Here is a 22,055-nt window from a genome sequence, read left to right on the forward strand (position 1 = left end):
TATGACCAACAGAAAATTATACAATAGGGAGTATTAAATTTTTTCATATATTGTAGTTAAATGAGGGTCATTTGGCCATTCCTGTACACAAAATATTTTTCTACTTTTGCAGGTACATCTAGTTATGTTCTACCATATTCCTATCCAATTTATTGTCTTTGTCAAGAAAGTGACAACTGCTTGCAACTGGTGTTTTTTAATTTGCAACTGTTTTTAAAGAGAGAAAGATAACAATTAACTACACAATGTATATGAGGTAACAGATCTCAGATATACCTGTATCATCCATTCAAACTGATACATACAAAGGCCAAGTTCAGCCATACTAGGTTTGAAGAGTTCTCGAAGTCTATAATCTTGCATTAATTTAACAAACACACAAAATGCTTCCTCTTCTGGCATCTATTTTGAAAGAGAGCACAGTCAGAACTTAAGATTAATGAAAGTACATGTGGAGAAAATAAAGACATTGCATATTCTAACCATCTACTTCACTTTGATGTATTTAATATTCATGATCAGTAAGAGGGAAGACTGTTTGTCTCAAGCATCCCTGGAAGCCACCTACCCTATGTCAGCTGCTCTTACTGGATAGGAAGGAAAAGGTACTTCTGAGGCACAGAGCACTCTCCATTTTCAGCTAGTCAATCAACTGAGAACACTGTCCCAACTAATACATGACACCAAAGACTCGTATACCAGGATCTGAAACATTTCCTCCTAGCACTGGTAAGCCTTTGCCAAAATTTAAGCAGTGGGTATTAGTTAAGAGAGTGACTTAGTGACACAAGCCTAGTCGGAGAATGTGGAGTTTCACTAAATGATTCTATCCTGTGGAACAGCTAGGATCCATTATTGCATTCCATAATAGCCCTGTAGAATAAAGTAGTGCCTGGAAAAGCTGCTTGCAGTGGCTGAAAGTTTATCTTTTAGCAAGGGTTTAATATCCATTTATATCCCAAGGTCTAGCTCCAGAAGAGAGAAACAGGTAGCAGAGCTCAGATCTAGTCCATATGAAGTCCATCTTAAATTTTACTGAATTATGTGAAAAAATGCATACCACATCTGGTATTAAAAAAAGTTATAATATTATAGAAAAGTCCCAGTTCATAGATTCTCTTTTTAGCTTATGGTTATTCTGTACTACCTTTAATAAAACAGAATTCTAAGAACTGCATGTATAAAACAGTATAATGTTTACCTACCTGCATAAGGAGCAATCCTACAATAAAAGCACTTCCTTGGCAGTAGCCAACCTCACGATCCACTAAAGAGTATGCCTAGGAAATAAGCAGATAGTAAGACCCCAAACAGCATGAATGCTAGCATATCTACTTTCAAAACTGACAAGTAAAGTTGAGTGTAGGGGTGCTTGTACGTATACACACACACACACACACACACACACACACACTTCAGTTCAATTCCACAGGATCAAAGAAAGAATGCAGAATCTTCAGCTTTTTAAAAGCAAGTTTTTAGTGCAATGATTACATGGCTTTATGCTGCTTCAGACTATGTTTACTGTTTTATTGCTCTTTTATCATTTTGAATTAATTTTATTTGTATTATTGCAGTACACCACTTCGGGTGTACCTCAGCACAGAAGAGCAGGACAGAGCTGAAAATGCTACTACTACTTTGAAGAACAGTTCTGTTAACAAGTTGACCTATAGAAGGAGATCAAGAGCAGCACATTTGTCTTTTAATGCTATATTCTTCAGAAGAGGCAACATATCTACTACTTTCCCTCTCTCAAGTGCCTCTGCCCGTACTGAAGAGGAGAAGTCTTATAATTAAAAGCTAAAGTCTACTACAGGTTAAACTTCTTTGGTGTGGGCAACCCCACTACCTGCAAATCAGCAGATAAAGAACTGGAGTCAATACCATCACTGAGGACAGGATTCTCTAAAGTGCTAGATCAGGATACTGCACGAGAAGCTCAACACCACCAGTTATGTTCTGGAATTGTCCCCTTTGTTGCCTTCAGAGGCGTATCTAGGGAAAATAGCACCTAGAGCAAGCACTGAAATTGCGCCCCCTGCCCAGACATCTGACACCCAACTTTCAGATAACTTTACCATAATATCAGCTGAAAAATATAAACCAATCTCGTTAATCTTTTAATATTTCAAAAACTATTTAGCAGTGGACGTAGCCAGACCAAAAAATGCTGGAAAACTACAAAATTTCAGTATGCTGGGGCTCATGAAATACCTAAATACTATGTGGAGGTGTATTTGGAAAACTAAACAGAAGTGCCTGTCTAGTTCTCTACTATGCATTGTAGCATCACTATTACATACGTTTTAAAAATAAATGGAGAATTTGACTTTTCCCAGATACTCTGAAAATAATTAAAGGATATGCAGAGTAAACTGTGTCATTGCTTGGAACATATTCTAGTATTTCAGAAAGACAGTTAAAATGAGAGAAAGAGAGCAAGAAACTCCCAGTGGGCCTTAATACTAAGGATTTCACAATGATTCAAAGACAAACTCACCATTAATAGCCATATTATTCACATTTAACTCACTTATCACAAGAAGCAAAGTAAGAGCAAATGAATACAATCCTAGCTCATAAGCTTCAGCTCAGTATTCACAAGCCCTGATTCTCTGTACATAGTGCCAAACTGAATATGTGTACAGTGACTTATATTACATTAATTTTTTTTAAAAAAAAAATTACCTGTAGCCCCTTTGAGGTGGATTCCTAAAAGCCATGGGGGGGGGGGTTCTGCAAAGGTTCCCCCCCACCCCCGCTGGCCTCTTGGGCCTCATCGGAACCATTTGAGCATGTGCGGTGGCCATTAAAAAAAAAAATTTTAATGGCTGCTGAAAACGAAATGGCCACTGCGCATGCTCAAATGGCCTCTGTGAGGCCTGGTATGGCCTAGGGCAGGCATCCCCAAACTGCAGTCCTCCAGATGTTGCTGAACTACAACTTCCAGCATACCCAGCCACAAAAAATTGTGTCTAGGGATGCTGGGAGTTGTAGTTCAGCAACATCTGGAGGGCCGCAGTTTGGGGATGCCTGGCCTAGGGCCTCACAGAGGCCATTTGAGCATGCACAGTGGCCATTTTGTTTTCAGCTGCCATTTAAAATTTTTTTTAATTTTAAAAAATGGAGCCCCCCTTCAAGTGGCGCCCAGGGCACATGCCCTGCCTGCCCCACCCTAGATACGCCCCTGGTTGCCATAACTGTCCTTCTGCCACCCCTGCCTTCCATCAGTATATTCATGTATTGCTTCATGTTACTGCTAGCTTCTGTAAGCAACCTAAAAGTGAATGTGTTCTTAAAGAGTAGCAAATCAGCAGAAAGCTATTATGTATTCTGAATGCACAAAGGATTAGCTACCATTAATGTGCCCCGTTTCTATTCAAAGGAAACGATCAAAAGGGAATGTCTGAGTGCATTTTAATGGAGTAAAGTCAATTGACAGTTTACATGAGCTCATTCTCTTGGCTGGCTTGGATGTTGACAGCAGATGTGTTCAACTTGCAACAATAGGATGGTTCTTCTCTCGATATCATTAAGCTCTAATCAGAACTCCCAAGTCATCAAAAACAAATAAATGCTAGGGAACAGTTTCATGTGTTACATTCCAAGATTTTAATCATGGAAGTCTTAGTCATATGAGCCATGTAATATGCAAGTCAGAAGGGCATGGATATGTGCTTGCAACATCATCTTCAGTCTTTGAAGACTGAAGGTGATGGGGTTCTGGCCTGTGGGGTTCTGCACGGTTCGGTTTTGTCTCCCATACTGTTTAACATCTACATGAAATTGTTGGGAGAGGACATCCAGAGATTGGGACTGTTATCAGCAATATGTGGATGACACTCAGCTCTCTCTCCTTGCCTGATACTAGAGAGGCAATGGATGTCCTGAATCGGGTGTTGGAGGCAGTGATGGATGTGGACTAGTAAGTAGAGATTGAATCTAGAGAAGATGGAGGTCCTATTGGTAAATAGGAGAACCAATTGGGATAAAAGGATTCAACCTGATCTGGATGCGATTGCACTCCCCTTTAAAGAACAGTTGCACAGTTAGGGGGTACTTCTGGACAAGCTCTGCTTTTGGATGCCCAGGTGGAAGTGGTGGCCAGGGATGCCTTTGCACAACTTTGACTAATGCACCAGCTGCATCTCTTTCTTGAGAAGACAGCTCTGGCCATGCCTTAGGCATGTCACAACTGGATTACTGTAATGCACTCTACATGGGGCTGCCCTTGAAGAATATTTAGAAACTGCAGTTGGTGGGAAGAGCGGCAGATAGGGGTCTGTCCAGAGCTGCTTTCTGGGACCATATCATATCCATTTTGAAAGAGCTACAATGGCTGCTGGTTTTGATATTTAAAGCCCATAAGGGTTTGGGCCCTAGATATCTAAAAGATCTCCTGCTCCCAAAGGTTTATGCCCAGCTGACAAGATCATCAGGAGATGGCTCTGCTCTGTGTGCCAACTATAAGGGAGGCTTGGTTGTCATGCACATGGGACAGGGCCTTCTCAAACATTGCTCACAGGCTTTGAAATACTCTCCCAGCAGCATGCCTCCTATGTCTCCATCACAGCTTTCAGAAGGGAGATTAAAATGTGGCTTTTTATGCAGGTTTTTAAATAAAAGTGCTGCTCTCCTCTTTCGTTGTTGCTGCTTGTGTATGCTGTGTTTTACTGTTTTATTATGTATGTGCTTTTCCTAATTGTTTACATGGATTTGTGCCATTTTAAGTATTTGTACTGTTTTGTTTAATAGATTTGTACTGTTTTTAAACATGTTGTGAACCATCTTGAGATTATTTTTTTAATGAAAGGCGGTATATAAATCAAACAATAAAATATAAATAAAACCTTTAGCACATAAGGAAACATTTAATTCACTGATCTAGGGAGAATGCTGTACTCACTCAGTACTGTCACACTCCCAGAGAACTCAAAATGACTGACTTCCGCAGATCTAATCAACTGTCTCTACCATGTGCAAAACAAAGGGAAGCCATGATTGATAGCATCTAGACTTTAGTCATGACTAACTTGTCTCGCTTATTTCAATGGTGCTTAGTCATGACTAATTTAGTCTGCATGTTATCCTATGCGAATAAATTCATATGTAAGAGTTATTTACACTGGATGAAACCGAGGGGCCTACTAGTCTAGCACTCCACCGCTAACAGTGGTCAACCAGATGCCCCTGGGAAGCTCACAAGATGAAGAGTCATCTTTACTGGCTTGCCCCCATCATATGGAACTCAGAGGTAAACAAGAGAACCTCAGTATTTGCAGGGGTTCTGTTCTCCACTACCACTGTGGATATGGAAAATGCAAATACTGGATTATTGTTGCAATGGGATTGTGGGGGTTAGGTTCCAGGAGAGGAAAATCACATTTTTTTTGAAGTTTCTCTTTAAAACAAGGCTAAATGTTCCTGGAAATGCAGGGGGTGTGTGGCCCAATGTGCTCCACAGGCCCCCAGGAATGCCCCCCAGGGCCAAAATTGGCCAAAAACCACAATTTTGTCCCCCTTTAAAAAAAAGAGCCATAAAATGGCTCCCTATGTCAAGACGGAAATGACCTCTGAGGTCATTTCCGGCCACCTCTGGCCCACAGATCTAACCCTTTATTCCCCCCCCCCCCGCATATACCGAGGTCGGGTGTCCATTACCCGCCCATGGATACGCGAAACCACGGATAGTGAACCCATAATTAATAAGGTTCTCCTGTATGTCTGAATATGGAGTTGAAATTTAGTTGTCATGGAAAAATGCAACCACACTGAACACTTCATATTCATTTTCAATAAATAGGTATGAGTGGCTGACTTACTTTCATTACATTAAATAAAACCTCCTGCCCAAGACTGTCTTTTTCTTTAAAAAAGTCATGTTCAGGATATGTTCTAGCAATATCTCTTCTTATAAGCTTTTCAGAAGGTGACGTCATTTTTAAGAGTTCTGAATATTGATCCTTAATTGGCATATTTTGAGCAGTGCATAAAAGCTGCCAAACTATTGCTCGGAAGTGATGGGGTATCCCTTTTCGCACAAGTTCCTAAAGCAGAAAAGAGAAATTAATGAGCATTTTTGCTAAAGAGAAGTTACATTATCTCAAAGCAGACAATTGACACATGAATGTGTGTAGCCCTTACAAGAACAAGAGAACAAAAAGCTACATGCTGAATAAAGTGAGAATGATAAAAATAGATTACAACAAAAAAAGTATGACAATGACTGGTTAAACGTACAGTTAACCACAGCACAAAAATTAATTACAGTTCACTCCTATTGTTACTTCAACCCAGGTTAAGAGCAAAACAGTACAGTGAAGCTAAGGTTCAACCTGCCAGGCTAAACCTGTGTCTGCTCTGGAGGATTTGTATAGAGAGATCCCAGACCTGCCTGTCATCTTGGGGGAAACTGCCTTAATCATATTTTGCTCAGCAAGATGTAATCTTTTACCATGGTTAACACAAGCCATTGTGTTTGCAAACCCACTTCAAACCGTAGGTTCCTATGGGTTATTATCTTGATACAGTAATTTAGAGGATTAGCCTGAACACATTATTGTCTGTCATCGCAAGCCCCTCCTGTCAACATTGCTGTCACTGAACAGATATTTATCAAACTGATAGGCACAAACAAAATGACAAACTTTGTCTTTTCCTGAAGAAAATTGATAGCTCATATTTCACATTGGCATAACACTTTTGGTTTCAAAGCTAATAGCTGAAAACCACATTTTGCCAAGATGTTGGGGCCATGTACATGACCGGGTGAGTAGGCTGGTCCAGTTCACCTTCCCCCCACAACCAGACAGCAGAAATATTGCTGGGAGCATGGATCGCCCTCCCAGACTATCAATGCTGCGCCATACAGTGTGGAACTCCAGAGATGGGGATGCAGCATCATGGTCTCCGGTTATCCCACAGTGCACTGCACCACAAGCGTGGTGCATTGACAGGAGCCCCCAGGAGATGGGCGCTCCAGGTGCCCATCTCTGTGTCCACTCGGGCTGGATGCAACCCAAGCGAACACACGATCCTGGAGCTAGGGTTAATGGCATGCTCATGCCCTTAACCACGGCTAAAAGCTGGGATAAAAAGCCGGGCTAGGCAGTGCTGCCCCACCGGGATCAGGCCTGATCCCAGCAGTTGTCATGCACAGCCTAACCCAGGCTGGGCTTCGCTAACCTGGGTTCGACTACGCGTGAGAATAGCCTCGTTATTTACATGAGGCACGTGGACTTGTAAGTCTTAGTTGTCCCTCAAGAAGAATATGCTTTTTTCTATCATGCTATTTTTTGTCATTATGTTCTAAGAAGTGTTAGTTTTCAGTTACTACTCTTTTTTTACAATGCATTACAATAGACTACACTAGACGTAAGTCAATGGGCAAATTCAGAGGGGGTGATATTTCCAATATGAACACTAAAATTCATATTGGAATTTATTGTGTTGGTTTTAATGGGTTCTTTGTAGACAAAATATCTTGTATTTGGGCCGACTTGGACTCCACTGTTTGTACAGAGTCTATTAAGGTGGTGTCCAGCAAACCCTCCTGCAGTATTATATTGGAACAGTTTCAATCTGTGATGCCTGATGACATGGACAAGCTGCTTGGGGCGGTACAACCTACCACTTGTTCTCTGGATCCTTGCCCGACTTGGCTGCTTCTATCTAGCAGGGAGATTGTTGGAGTTGTCCTAGTTAATATCATTAACTCATCGCTGAGGGCAGGTAGGAATCCTCCTTGTTTGAAGGAGACAATGATTAGACCACTTCTTAAGAAGCCTTCCTTAGATCCCTCAGTGATGGATAGTTATAGGCTGGTCTCCAATCTCCCATGGTTCGGCAAGGTGATTGAGAGAGTGGTGGCTAACCAGCTCCAGGCAGTTTTGGAGGAAGCCGATTATCTAGACCCATTTCAAACTGGCTTTAGAACGGGCTATGGGGTTGAGTCTGCCTTGGTCGGCCTAATGCATGACCTTTACTGGGGAATCGATGGAGAGAGTGTGACTCTGTTGGGGGTTTTTTTTTTTAATTGCTCAGCGGCATTTGATACCATTGACCATAGTATTTTTCTGGATCGCCTGAGGGAATTGGGGATAGTGGGCTCTGCTTTGCAGTGGTTCCACTCCTATCTCTCAGGCAGATTCCAGATGGTGGAGCTTGGTGACAGTTCCTCTTTAAAATGGGAGCTATTATATGGAGTCCCTCAGGGCTGCATTCTGCCACCAATGCTTTTTAATATTTACATGAAACTGCTGGATGAGGTCATCAGGAAATTTGGTGCAGGGTGCTATCAGTATGCTGATGACACCCAAATCTATTTCTCCTTATCATCATCAGGAAATGGCATTCACTCCCTAAATGCCTGCCTACAGGCAGTAATGGGCTGGATGAGGGATAACAAGTTGAAGCTGAATCCAAACAAGACAGAGGTGCTCATTGTGGAGGATCAGAATTTGAGGGATGAGTTAGATTTTCCTGTGCTGGATGAGGTTACACTCCCCTAGAAGGAACAGGTACGCAGTTTGGGAGTGCTCTTGGATCCAGGCCTCAACCTAGTATCTCAGGTGGAGGCTATTGCCAGGAGCGCTTTCTATCAACTTTGGCTGATTCGACAGCTGCGTCCATTCCTTGAAGAGAACCATCTCAAAACAGTGGTGCATCAGATGGTAACCTCCAGGCTCGACTACTGCAGTGGGGTAGTAGCCCCTACTATGTGGGGCTGCCTTTGTACGTAGTTCAGAAACTTCAGTTATGCCCATCTTAAAACAGTTGCAGTGGCTGCTGATATGTTTCCGGGCAAAATACAAAGTGCTGGTTATTACCTTTAAAGCTCTGAACACCTTGGGTCTGGGCTACCTTAGAGAGTGCCTTCTTCGGTATGAACCCCATTGCTCGTTGAGGTCATCTGGAGAGGTCCATCTCCAGTTACCACTGGTACGTCGGGTGGCAACTCTGAACCTGGCTTTTTCTGTAGCTGCTCCTGGTCTAAGGAATGCACTCCCGGCAGATATCCACAGTTTAGGCTCATTGTCAGCCATTAAGAGAGCCCTAAAAACTTATTTGTTTGGCCTGGCCTTCCAAGGTTTGTAAAGTGTTTAAGTATTTTAATAGTGTTTAAATGGTTTTAATTGTTTTTAAATTGTCTTTAGCACTGTGTTTTGAATTGTGTGTTTTTATGTCTTTTTAGAGTTGTTGTACACTGCCCAGAGCCTTTGGTTGGGGCGGTCTATAAATGTAATAAACAAACAAACAAACAAATGAGGCAAGTATCATCACTACCAGCCAACACACCTTAACTTGCTTTTCTTTCTTTTTACGCACATCATCCCACTCATTTACAATTCTCCCCCAAAGGATCCAGGTGTCTTCTTCAAGATGGCTGAGGTTGCTGGAAGCTGATGAACTAGATACTAGTGAGGAGCCACTGTTTCTTCTTGACCCATTTACTGATCGCAATGATTTGCTGTCGGTCTCTAACAATCTGCAGTAGACAAACAGTTTGAGTCTTCTGACCATCCAAAATGCATAGTGGCCCTACTTTTTCCATTGTGAACCATATTTATCATATGGTCATAAGTCAACAAAGGGCATGCAAACAAGTATTTTATCATCCCTCAAGAACACAGAGCAGAAATTAAACCAAGATTTTGAAATGCTTCATTATTAGAATCAGAATAGTATTTGGAATTTATGTTTAAAACATTTAATAGAGCTCAATATGTGAAAAGGTAGGGGCCATTAATGGAAAAACTGAAAACAAAATTGGAGGTTTCTGTTACTCTGCCAAATTAGGAAGTGGAGACTGACTTCCCACAGAGCTCAGTGGATAGTACCACTGGGGCAAGAGCAAGCATATACACAGGTACAATCCACAGGCACAACTACATGCCACACAAGGGAAACACGAATTCTCAACCCTGTATTTCCCTCAGACCTAACAGGGAGGAGATATTTAAGGGAGAAAGGAATGAAGGCATAGGTTTTTGACAAATATCTCTTCTTTTGGGTGGTGGCAGTTTTGTTTTTTAACACATTATTTCCTCTGAGCCAGCCTCCAATCCTGCAAGTAATCCAGCTACAACAAAAACGTACCTCTGTGGAGGGGTGCATCTGAGAGGAAAGGTTAGAAACTGAAAGGGTCAGATATCTCCCCCCACCACTGATCCAGTCTTTCAAATTACTCCCCTACCCCACATTCACATTAACCTATTACCCTAAATGTGTGGATAGATTGCATCCACACATTAAAAGGCTTAGCAAGGGTTAGGAACCAGCAACATGATTAGGTGACCAATAAACAAACACACAAAGACTATTTTTGAGTTCATAGCTGTTACTTGCTGAAGTGCTCAAGTTACTCCATATTTTCTGTACAGATGCTTAATATGAGCTTTTCTGCTCAACAAACTAGAACATTAGAGCACACCCCACATCCATTTTCCTGTCATGAGCAGGGAATTTCCAATATCATCCTTGTTCCTTTATTAAGGTTTTAGAAACACCATAAGCAAGCACTTAAAGCACTTTTATCACCACATGATGAACATGAACAAAACCAAAAAATGATTTTTCTTCATCTCCGATTATTAACCTAACACATTTTGTGAATTCCTCAGAAATTGAGGATAACAGGATTAGGAATATGAGCCACCTATGACAGTCTTAACCCTTTTGCTTTTAAAGGTTTAACATTACTCTGAGGAATATAGGATATTGGGCTGATTCCACAGCTGGGGATGCTACACTTAGTACTCTTTACGTTTTGGCATTTAAAGCCATTGCTGTCATATAAATAATCTCCGGTCTAGTTCTTTGCCACGATATGTACATTTAATGGTACAGGCAAACACACAGATTGCCTGTACAAACAGAAAAGGGTGAGAAAGATTATTCATGCAGTAGAGTAAAAGAGTAGAGAAAGATGGAGACACATTTACAGCAGGAGGGGAGCACTAAGTTTAAATACAAATTAAGAACTAAAAGCACCTCAGAAGAGAGCCCTCTGCAGTATTCTTAACCTCAGCATGCATATGGGTTAAATAGGGGACATTCCTTTAATTTTAAGATAGCTGAGGGGGAAACATTATTAAAAATCTCACTCCATTGGGTTCACAAACCATCTCTGCTTCATAGGAATATTTTTGATACAAGTCTCATGGTAAACAAGTCCAAACTCCAGACAAGCTTTGATAGCGCAATATGTACTTTGCAGGCAAATACTTAGGTACTTAAACTGGAGACATATACTTAATATAGCAAGTTATAAATCTTATAAAGAGTAATCTGAAAAAAATATTTTGAAATATTTACTATCTTTCTATGTTATAAACCTTACCTTGATAAGTTCATATTTCTTTTATTCAGAACTTCCAGTGAATACTGTGAGCACTTGGCAGAAAATAAACTACTTCATACCCATCAATGATTTACCTTTCACAAATAGAGTATGTATTCACTAAGAAACCAAGAGTGAACCATTCCAGTGAATTTTGGAGGGGAACTTAATCCACTATGTGGTCCGATACCACTATAAAAGTAAAGATTTGCTTCCTTCTTTCCCTTTGTTACACTTCCCGTTTCAGTCAACTCTTTTGCACATGCTCAGGTCAAAGTCTGGTTTTTTCCCCTAGTGACAAGATGTGTAATCTGAAGCTTTTAGAACTTCTGAGAGCCACTTCTTCTCACAGATTTTGTGAATGGAAACAGGTATTGATTCCTCAGGTTTCCAAGGGGAGAAATCATTCTCTTCCAACACTGCTTTGGGCTTTAGACAAAATGTAAAGGAATTCCAGTTTTTAAATTATGGAGTTGTTTTTTGTGAATGTCTCAGAAAGCTTAGTTCAATTTCCCAAAGAGAACAGGCATTACCCAAACACTGAAAGAGGATAAAGGTCGAACTGGCAAGCACAAAGCCTGGTAGTGCTGATGATGGAAGTGGTTTGTGCTGGGGGAACCTGCAAAATGAATTGAGTCCTGGAACAGGTGGTGAAGCCAACCAGCTCTAGTTGTGGTAAGCAAATAAAGAAGATGCACTGTGGTACTGAGTGCACAACCTACCAAACATCGATAACACCCTGCACCAAATCCCCTGATTATCTCTCTCAGCGGTTTCATGTAGATGTTAAACAACATTGGAGACAATATGGAGCCCCAAGGGACACCCTAGGAAAGTTCAGATTTTGAAGAACAACAGTCTCCAAGAGAAACCATCTGGAATCTGCCTGGGAGTGCCTCCCACCCCAATCCCCTCAGACGTCCGAGAAGCATACTATGGTTGCTAGTACTGAAAGCTGCTGTGAGATCCAAAAGGACCAACAGAGTCACACTTCCTCTGTCAATTCCTAATTGGAGATCTTCCATCAGGCTGACCAAGGCAGTCTTCACCCCATAGCCCATCCGAAAGCCAGTTTGAAATTAGTCTAAATAATAAGTTTCCTCCAAGACTGCCTAGAGCTGGGAGGCCACCACCACCTCAATCACCTTGCCCTGGGAGGCCACCACCTTCTCAATCACCTTGCCCAGCCATGGAAAGTTGGAGACAGGCCTGTAATTGTTTAACTCTGAGGGATCCAAGGCAGGCTTCTTCATAAGTGGTCTAATGATTGCCCCCTTAAGACAAGGAAGCATCCTGTCCTCCCTCAGAGAAGCATTTATAATCTCTACCAGGCCCTCTACATTATTTTGATGTAAACTGCCCTGAGCCTTTTTTGGAAGGGCAATATATAAATAGAATGAATGAATCAATCAAACAACAGCCTCCCTGCCAGATAGTATAAACTATGTCGGGCAAGGATCAAGAGGGCAAGTGGTAGGCCGCACCATTCCAAGCAACTTGTCCACATCCTCAGGAGTCACAAACTGAAACTGATCCAGGGTCATCACATAAGAGGAGCTGATGGACACTTCAGCATCAGACTCTGTAACAATTGTCGAGTTTGAATCTAAGTCTGCCTGAATATGAGATATTTTGTCCACAAAGAACTCATTAAAAACATCACAGAAAGTAATTGTTGGCTATAAGTACTGATTCAAGGAGGAAGGGGCGCACATTAGCCTCTTCATGACCCTGAACAACTCCGCCGGATGTGAACTTGCGGATGCAGTACGAGAGGAAAAGAATTGCTTCTTTGCCGCACGTACTGCCTGACCATAGCTCTTCAAATGCTCTCTATGTAATAATCTGTTGGATTCAAGTTGAGTCTTCCCCCACTTGCACTCTAGCAATCTACATCGCCACTTCAGCCCCCATAGTTCTTCTGTATACCAAGGAGCCAGTTTTGAAGCGGGTCAGAGCGGATGCTTAGGAGCAATCATGTCCACTGCCCTGGTGAGGATTATTCCAATGCTCCACCAGTGTCGACAGGATCACCAGCAGAGCCAACAATGAATCCCTCCAAGGCTTCATGGAATCCTACTGGATCCAGTAACCTTCTTGGGCGGACCATCCTAATGGGCCCTCCACCCCTGAGGAGGTGGGACATGGTTGTGAGTCCAACTGTAACCAGATGGTGGTCTGTCCATGACAATGGGAAACTCACCAGAGTCCCCACCAATGGAACACCACCCTGTTCAGGGTGAAAAACCAAATGAAGCTTTTGACCAGCAATATGAGTCAGTCCCAAGATCACCTGGGATAGGCCCATAGTTGTCATGGCTGCTATGAACTCCTGAGCCGCACCGGACAAATTGGTCCTGGGGTCACCTGCCCAGTTTTGGGCTTTTATAGGAGTGCTGCCTGTGTCCTCAGTTTTCTAGAAGCCCAGCAGAGGTGAGGAAGAGTCCAGCTGCTTCCCCCTTCAGTACTGCCTGGGGTGAGAGGCCAGGTGGGTGCTGTTGGTTCCTTCTGCTGTTACCTGCTTGCTCCCCCTGTGGGAATAATGCCTCTGATACGAAAAATTCCTGGACATTGGGATGAATTCTATATCACTTGGTTGCTATCCAATTGTAATAATGAAACAACATACAAAGTCACACAGTTTTTTCAATAATTTGTAGAATTTCTCATTGGATGAATTAAGAATTGCTCCTCATTTTTCTTATGCTGCTTTATTAAACGTATTTATGTATACTGGAACAGTATTGAGACTTTGTTTTAAGATGTCTTAATCCAAGGATGCTGTTAATATTGGTTGCAGACCCCAATAAAGTTAAAGTTAAAAAGTTTAGGCGATGAACATTTTGGATTTAGCAAGAGGAGGCCGAGGTCTCTGTTCTTCAACTCAGAGTATTAAACATACTGTACACAAGGGGGCAGTAAAAGCACACCATCTGTTTCTCTTTGTTACGGCAAATAGAGAAATTTAAAGAGATTGCTTAAATGAGCTCCAATACAGATGGCTGCCTTTATAACAGAACTTTGTCTAGTTCTTTCTTGCTTCATTTGCTCTAAATTAACTCTGATCCATAAGCTATACAATCAGGGCAATTAGGCATGAACTAAGTTTTGTGAAGTGCCGGAGCGCACCAATGTCAAAAAAGTTGCAAGGTCACAGGTATTAGTCTTTCCAGTAGATGCTAGACACCAGGATAGTAATAGAGAATGCTAAATTAAGAGGGCCCTCAATGAATGAAGGATTCAAGTCAATTATATTTTGAATGATTATGTAAGAGAATTATACTTTGAGGTTTATTTGTTATCTGCCCAATTAATTTTCTCAAATCAATTGAGAAAGCAGTAAGACAACACAATAAAGTCCTCCAAGTACAATTACTATAGTCTGTTGAGACTGTAGTGTCACAATCCTTTATTTTGACAATACTGTGGTCTGGGTGATTGGGAAGCATTATATATCTCAGTGCCAATGCAAAGAATATAGTCTTGAGTAGGTTCTTTCAAGTTCTAGAAAGAACTAGTCTTGAGTAGGGATGTCCTGAAAAAAGTGTGAATAAGAAAAGTTTAATGACTTAAAGGAAGTGATGTGCAATGTTCTGCAACCCTGAATATAGCTAGTCAGCTGTCAAGAGCTGGCACTGCAGGGTTCCCCATCCCATGCCACGCCACCCACCTTAAGCTATGGGTCACAGGCTGTCTCAACCCACACGTATCTGGCATGGGAAGCATTTTACAGGAATTGGTATACCCCAGGCAACTGGCTAACAGCCAGGCTAAGCTTATTACCTAATAAGTGTAATTATGTGGGTCATGATTGATGGCTCGACAGATCAACTATGAACACACACAGGAATTGATTTTATGCATCCAGATCACAGAAGAGCAGCGACAGTACTGTCAAATCTGTTTCAACCTACAGTGCAAAATCCTGTGATGCCAGGAACCAAGTTCCTTCCCATTCTTACGGAAGTACCAAAACCAAGTTGCCACTTACCTATTTTGTTCTTCTAGTTTAGCTAATAACTCTAAGTCATCAGGACTCAACTCTGCAGGTGATGAGGGAGACAGTGCTGGAGTAGAGAAAGTGGTAGAGGAGGATGTAGTGTGTAATGAAGCCGATGGACTTGCCACCTGACTGGCCATTTGACTGACAGTGTTCTTCACCCATGAGAGAGTAGAACTCAGCTTCCCTGCAACCTTGTCTGTCGCCACCTAAAGAAGAGGGGGAAATGCACATGTCATTTAACAGCTTCCTGGTCAATAACAGCAAGCAGGCCAACAGCTGGGTTGGCAATATTATAAGCTGTCAGACAACAATATTAATTAACAATTAATATTATAATAACAATTATATATAACAATATTATAATCAGGAAGTTTTGTTTTGTTTTTTAAAGCAGGGTCCCACCCAAAAATCTGTTTTTCCTCCTCTTTTCTTTCTTGACTATTTCTATACAAAGTAGCATTTTTCTGCTGTTAATGGGGCAAAGGGAGGAGGGAATTAAATTATATGTGGCTAACAAGTTCTAAGCATCTCAGATATCCTGCTGAATCTTTCTATGTTATGCACTGTATCAGATACAAACAAAACATTAATAGAAAAAATAATATTGCAGATTCCAGAAGGTCAAATTTTAAACTAGTTAACTCAGTCATGGTAACAAGTCCACAGAAGTAACTAGCCATTAAAGTAAAATAAAAGCACCTAGCCAGGCTGTCTATGCCTGCACAAAAGTATGAAGAAAAAACACTGCTATTTTATATTTACCATAACTTCTCTTCATGCTCACCTGGAGATAATTTAGTTGCTAGAAACAAGTAGATGATTGGCTGTTTACAAGGATGAGATGTTTTTCACACAAAATTATGAGAAAATTTGCCAAGTTTTAATAGTGTTAGAAAAACCCCATGTGGCAACTGGCAAGCACCAGTCATAAGGGATTAGTTTATTTTTACACAGTTTTCAGTGAATATCAAGTGGACAGCACATTCACAAACACACAATTTACAGAATAAGAGCTGAAAGTGCCAAAAGGCCAGCTAATACTAAAGATATTACATAAACGCTAAGCAAAGTATCCAAAGCACTACACAAAGGCTGCAGGTGCAGCATGAGCAATGTGTCCCCTCTTGTCTTTGCTCCCGATTCAGATGTGTCTCTTTCCCCTTTACAAACACAACGATGCTTGCAGCAAATGTCTGCTTCCCCACCCCAAGGACTTAGCACTTTACTTTAAACACACATACTTGTTTAACACTAACTGCTCCAAGAGGCAACTGAGTAACTGGCATAAGGAATATAGGAAGCTGCCATATACTGAGTCAGACCCTTGGTCCATCTAGCTCAGTATTGTCTATACCAGGGATTCTCAACGTTGGGTCCCCAGATGTTTTTGGACTTCAACTCCCATAATCCCCAGTCCCAGTGGCATTTAGTTGGGGATTATGGGAGTTGAAGTCCAAAAACATCTGGGGACCCAACGTTGAGAATCCCTGGTCTACACAGACTGGCAGCGGCTTCTCCAAGGTTGCAGGCAGGAGTCTCTCTCAGCCCTATCTTGGAGAAGCCAAGGAGGGAACTTGGAACCTTCTGAATGCAAGCATGCACATGTTCTTCCCAGAGCAGTCCCACCCTGAGGGGAATATCCTACAGTGCTCACATGTAGTCTCCCATTCAAATGCAAAGCAGGGAGGACCCAAGCAAAGGGGATAAGTCATGCTTGCTACCACAAGACCAGCTCTCCTACCCTACCAAACCAGTGCTGTCCATACCTGGCTTTCGTTGAGCAACTAGAATAGATCTCCCTGAGCTCAGTCTGGATGTGCCCCAAATGAGGTATATGCACCTCCATAAGGGGCTCACCTATAAAATCATCCATGCTACAAGACAGGCCCCTCCATTCACCAGGACCTTCCACAGACCTACCCACTCCATGCAGAGCATAAGTACAGGTAGAGGATAGGTTCCTTATGCAAAGTGCTTTCAAGCTTAATAGTTAGAAACAAAAGGCCAGACTATGAGTTGCATTTACTATGTCAGAATCAATGTGCTTGTTTCTTCTTCACATAGTTCCTGTGAAGGGACCTGATCCAGACAATGGTGAGGTGGCAGTGTTCCCTCTAAGAGGGATTCCCAGATGTTGACTACAACTCCCAGAAACCCCAAGCAAAAGCCATTGCAGCTGGGGATTCTGGGAGTTGTAGTCAACAACATCTGGGAATCCCTCTTAGAGGAAACTAGGGGTGTGTCCGAACCGGTCTGGAGGCCATTCTAATAGCCTCCGAACTGCCGGACCGGTTCGGACTGGGCCGGTCCGGGTCCGGGTGGGGGGGTCTCACTTTAAGGGTGGGAGGGCTTGCTTACCCCTCCTGCCTCTTTGCCCCCGTCAGAGGCCGTAATCTATGGTAAAATTGGGGCGCTGGAAACCAGCCGCCCCAGCCGCCGCCGCTTCCGCCGCCCTCCCCCGTGAGCAGATTAGAGAAGGAAAGGCTACTGCCGCCCCGCCACCCGCCACCCCCCCACGAGTGCTCACCAAGTTTAAAGAAATTAGAGAGGAGCTCGCGAACAGAGCTCCTCTCTTATCGAAGCCTCCGGCCCAACTGGGGCTTTGGGCGCGCGCGCACGCGCGCTAGAGCTCTTTATCCGCTAGAGCTTTTGCTGGAGGCCCGGTCTACCCGCCGGGAAGAAGCCGGGTAGACCGGGCCTCCGGCGATCGGAGGCCCGGCGGGTAGACCGGGCCTCCGATCGCCGGAGGCCCGGTCTACCCGGCTTCTTCCCGGCGGGTAGACCGGGCCTCCAGCAAAAGCTCTAGCGGATAAAGAGCTCTAGTGCGCGTGCGCGCGCGCCCAAAGCCCCAGTTGGGCCGGAGGCTTCGATAAGAGAGGAGCTCTGTTCGCGAGCTCCTCTCTAATTTCTTTAAACTTGGTGAGCACTCGTGGGGGGGGTGGCGGGTGGCGGGGCGGCAGTAGCCTTTCCTTCTCTAATCTGCTCACGGGGGGGCGGCGGAAGCGGCGGCGGCTGGGGTGGCTGGTTTCCAGCGCCCCACTTTTACCATAGATTACGGCCACTGGTGGGGGCAAAGAGGCGGGAGGGGTAAACAAGCCCTCCCCGCCCTAAAATGCAGGGCCCCCCTTCAGTGCTGGTCCGGACTGCTCCGGACCATGCACATCCCTAGAGGGAACACTGTGTGGTGGGTGCAGGCTTCAACCCTTTGCCACCACCACAGTCCTGATCCAGATCAGGCCCCATCATGATTGCATCAGGAGGAAAACATCCATTGGCAAAGGGTTAGTTCTCCATGCTGAAGTGAAAATCCAGACTGCCTCCTTACTACAGCTACTATTGGGTGGGCAGGGGTGTGGGGGACCAAGCATGTCCATTGTAATGATGTATGTAACACAATATGTAGGTGAGTTCCAACTCATTTTTTTTTTAAAAGGTCCAGCCTCTTCTTTACAGAAGAGGACAACTTACACAGATGCTCACTGACAAACTGACCCTGGCAAAACTTCTCCTGCTCCAAATATGGTGATCACTCAGTTCCTGAGCATAAGCAAATTCATCAATCAATTCATTCCCTTTCTCAATTTGACCGAGCACAATTCCACATCATCCAATCCTGCCTCTCACTGGGGAATTAGAACCACCAAAGAGGATGCAGGAAAAAGCTACATCATGTGAAGTGGGTTGGGACAGGAAGAATTCCCTTCTTTCAAAAAAGGTTAAAGCAATTCATTTTGCAAACTAACACAATTAAAGCAATGCACTTAAAGCAAGGCTTGGGTTATAAAATATACTAAATCTTCCTTCACTCCCCCCGCCCCCGGACGACAACAAAAACCATACATTGGCACTTTGATCGTGTGTGTGTGTGTGTGTATAGGGAGATATCCAGCAATCAAAGTAAGGCAACACTTTCCCTAGGATCAAATAAAATATCACAAAGTAGTAGGCAAGCTGTTGAGTTCTTCAGAACTCTTCTTCAGGCTGGAAGGTGCCGGGGTGAAAATGAATGAGATCTACTAGGCTGCTGGGATTTCATCTTGCTGGGGGCAGCGCGGGGAGGGGGGGAGGAGAACATTAGAGTGCTGAAATGATTTTTAATATCAAATCACAAATGGAGACATTTCCAGCCAATAGCTCTTACTCAGAGACAAACAAAAACATCAAAGTTGTTCTAGTAAGAACTAATCTGCCTACTTTCCTTTCACTATCCCTACAGCTGGACTAAATCTGGTTCAAATCAGTTAGGGAGTTCACAAATTAGCCCACTTGTGCCTCAAATGTTTACGCTTCTGCCATCTTGAATCAGGATGGATGACCTCATTACAAACTACGGCATTGTGATGTCTCTACAACTGTATCCAATTTGGTTCATATTGGCCCAGGCATCGCTAAGTTGGTAGGGACACACAAACACACGGAATGCCAGACAATCTCATAAGCCTACTGGAAAGTAGCCTAAAAAAACCCAACTGTTTCTTTGTCTTTCTTCTTCTAGTCCACATCAATGCTGTCTTCTTTCCCTGCCCCCCACTTTTGACTTTTCCATCATGCTCAGCTTTCTCTTTTGCAACTCCCCACCTTCATGTGTTCTACATCTAGCCTGAGCAAAGTTCTGGAGAAACTGAAAACTTGTCTATTACTTTGTGACATTTCAGTTTTTAATGAAAGACTACCTTACTCTAGTTCACCTTAAGTGGCACAGCGGGGAAATGCTTGACCAACACAGAGAAAGTTGCCAGTTTGAATCCCCGCTGGTATGTTTCCCAGACTATGAGAAACACCTATATAGGGCAGCAGTGATATAGAAAGATGCTGAACGGCATCATCTCATACTGTGCGGGAGGAGACAATAGTAAACCCTTCCTGTATTCTACCAAAGAAAAACCACAGGGATCTGTGGGTGCCAGGAGTCAAAATGTGGCTGCCAGGAGACGGAACACTTTACCTTACTCTGGCTTCAGAAGAAGAAAAAGCCATTTACAGTATTTCTATATTCTATGTTGTCTTCTGCATAATCGAAGGTTACCACTAATGAAATGTTACCACAAGAGCCTGTTCGGCAAGCAGCTTGGGAGAAGGAACTCTTAGGTCAAGTTCAAAGCACAAGACTACAGGAGGGACTCCCCACGTGGTCGCTCCCCGATTACTCAACAGGTGGGAAGCTGAAGTTGACTGATTGATTAAGTGCCGCCAAGTCGGTGTCGACTCTTAGCGACCACATAGATAGATTCTCTCCAGGATGATCCGTCTTCAACTTGGCCTTTAAGGTCTCTCATTGGTGCATTCATTGCTGTCATAACTGAGTCCATCCACTTTGCTGCTGGTCGTAGATGTGATTTAATTAAGAGCTATTCTTTAAAGAATAAGCGAAGTATTCTCTCTACTATTCTCTCTGTCTCTGCCCCAGCAAGCACCAGATCAACTGGAGGAATTTCAATTCCCATAGGCAAGACCCAAACCGCCCAAGGAGGTGGGTTGGAGGGCTCTTGCGAAGGACTGCTGGAATTGGAAGCTAGCTGCGGGCCCTCTGAAAGGGATCCTTGCAGCAGCTCTTCTGCCTAAGCAGGCTCTATAAGGAGTGAAGGAAAATGAAAGTGAAATGAAAAGAAAAAATGTTTAGGATTTAGATTAAAATAAAATGCTAAGCTAGCTCCCTTCCCACTCTCACACAATCTAAGATGGGGGAGTGAGGAGGAAGAGAAATAAAAGTATAAAAATGGAAAAGGAGACACTAGCCTCTCCCCCCCCCCAAAAAAAAAAACAAAAAAAAGGCTGAAGAGCTTTCATAGCCCTGCTACCTTGAGCAAGGCAGGACTGGAACTGGGGATATGGCACCCTCTGGCAAGAGGAAACTAGTCTCACATGTTTTGGTCCTGTCTCTCAAGCATGCTAAGTGCACAAACCATACTGATTAGCTCCAGCACAGGGGGGAAAATACACCTACTCTCACATACATGTTGACAGGTTCTGAATTGACTGCAACTCTCTCTGCGTTGTGATGGTAAATAACTGGAAACAGCAATCCGATATGTTGGAGCAGCCAAAAGAAAAGGCAGACTCTGAACTGGTCTCAGACTCACCTCTGTAGATTTGTCTAAAGAGGACAATACCAGCCCAGAACAGACTACCATGTTTGCCAGCAGGAGCATTTACATGCAAGATGCTTCTTCATGTGGCTGATCCTTTACAAGCCAAGATATTTGTTTTCTTTGACACAATAGAGGCAACCAAGAGTAAGGCAGGAATCGGTTTGTGCCAAAAAACCAGTATGTGAGCACAAGCTTTCACTTTGAAAAGCTCTGCTTCTAAATTAGTAGAACCAGACAGCACTATAACTTTGTGTAACTTCAACTGACTAAATATGAAAGCAACAGAAGTTAAACATATATAATTTTAATGCACTATCAGGGCTTTTAGAAAATAAAGGGAAAGGAGCCTTGGTTATCTAGAGAAACACCATGGGTGTTTATGTCTTACTAAAAGATTTTCAGAAAATTTGGAAAAGATGCTTGGTATGAGCCACAAGTACTCCAGTTTACCTTAATTGCTAAAATTTTAACTTGAAACACATTAGGCTTCCGCAGAATTGTGAAAAATGATCACAAACTAATTTGAAATAACACTGTGAGTCAGTATGTGTTTCTCAAGTAACAATCCCCTTGTCTAGTTAGAGAAAGAACTTGTATCAAAATAGACTTTGTCCTGTCT

At 43.0% G+C, this 22,055-nt stretch overlaps 1 protein-coding gene across 9 annotated transcripts in view; it reads right to left on the reverse strand.

The window, feature by feature from the left end:
* The window catches only part of LOC128324836 (divergent protein kinase domain 1A), a 182,537-nt gene that overhangs the window by 75,354 nt on the left and 85,128 nt on the right, over nucleotides 1–22,055 (reverse strand). For all 9 annotated transcript variants that reach the window (XR_008307121.1, XR_008307120.1, XR_008307122.1 and 6 more), the window contains 5 exons: nucleotides 15,336–15,553; nucleotides 9,301–9,490; nucleotides 5,826–6,050; nucleotides 1,206–1,280; nucleotides 277–402 (listed from right to left, as the gene is read on the reverse strand). Coding sequence is in view for 6 of the 9 variants with exons in the window: in XM_053249925.1 (XP_053105900.1) it covers nucleotides 277–402; nucleotides 1,206–1,280; nucleotides 5,826–6,050; nucleotides 9,301–9,490; nucleotides 15,336–15,553 (834 nt within the window). In the remaining 3 variants the exon portion in view is untranslated. The remainder of the gene's footprint in view (nucleotides 1–276; nucleotides 403–1,205; nucleotides 1,281–5,825; nucleotides 6,051–9,300; nucleotides 9,491–15,335; nucleotides 15,554–22,055) is intronic.

The sequence above is a fragment of the Hemicordylus capensis genome, chromosome 4, assembly GCF_027244095.1.
Source record: "Hemicordylus capensis ecotype Gifberg chromosome 4, rHemCap1.1.pri, whole genome shotgun sequence".
NCBI lineage: Eukaryota > Metazoa > Chordata > Lepidosauria > Squamata > Cordylidae > Hemicordylus > Hemicordylus capensis.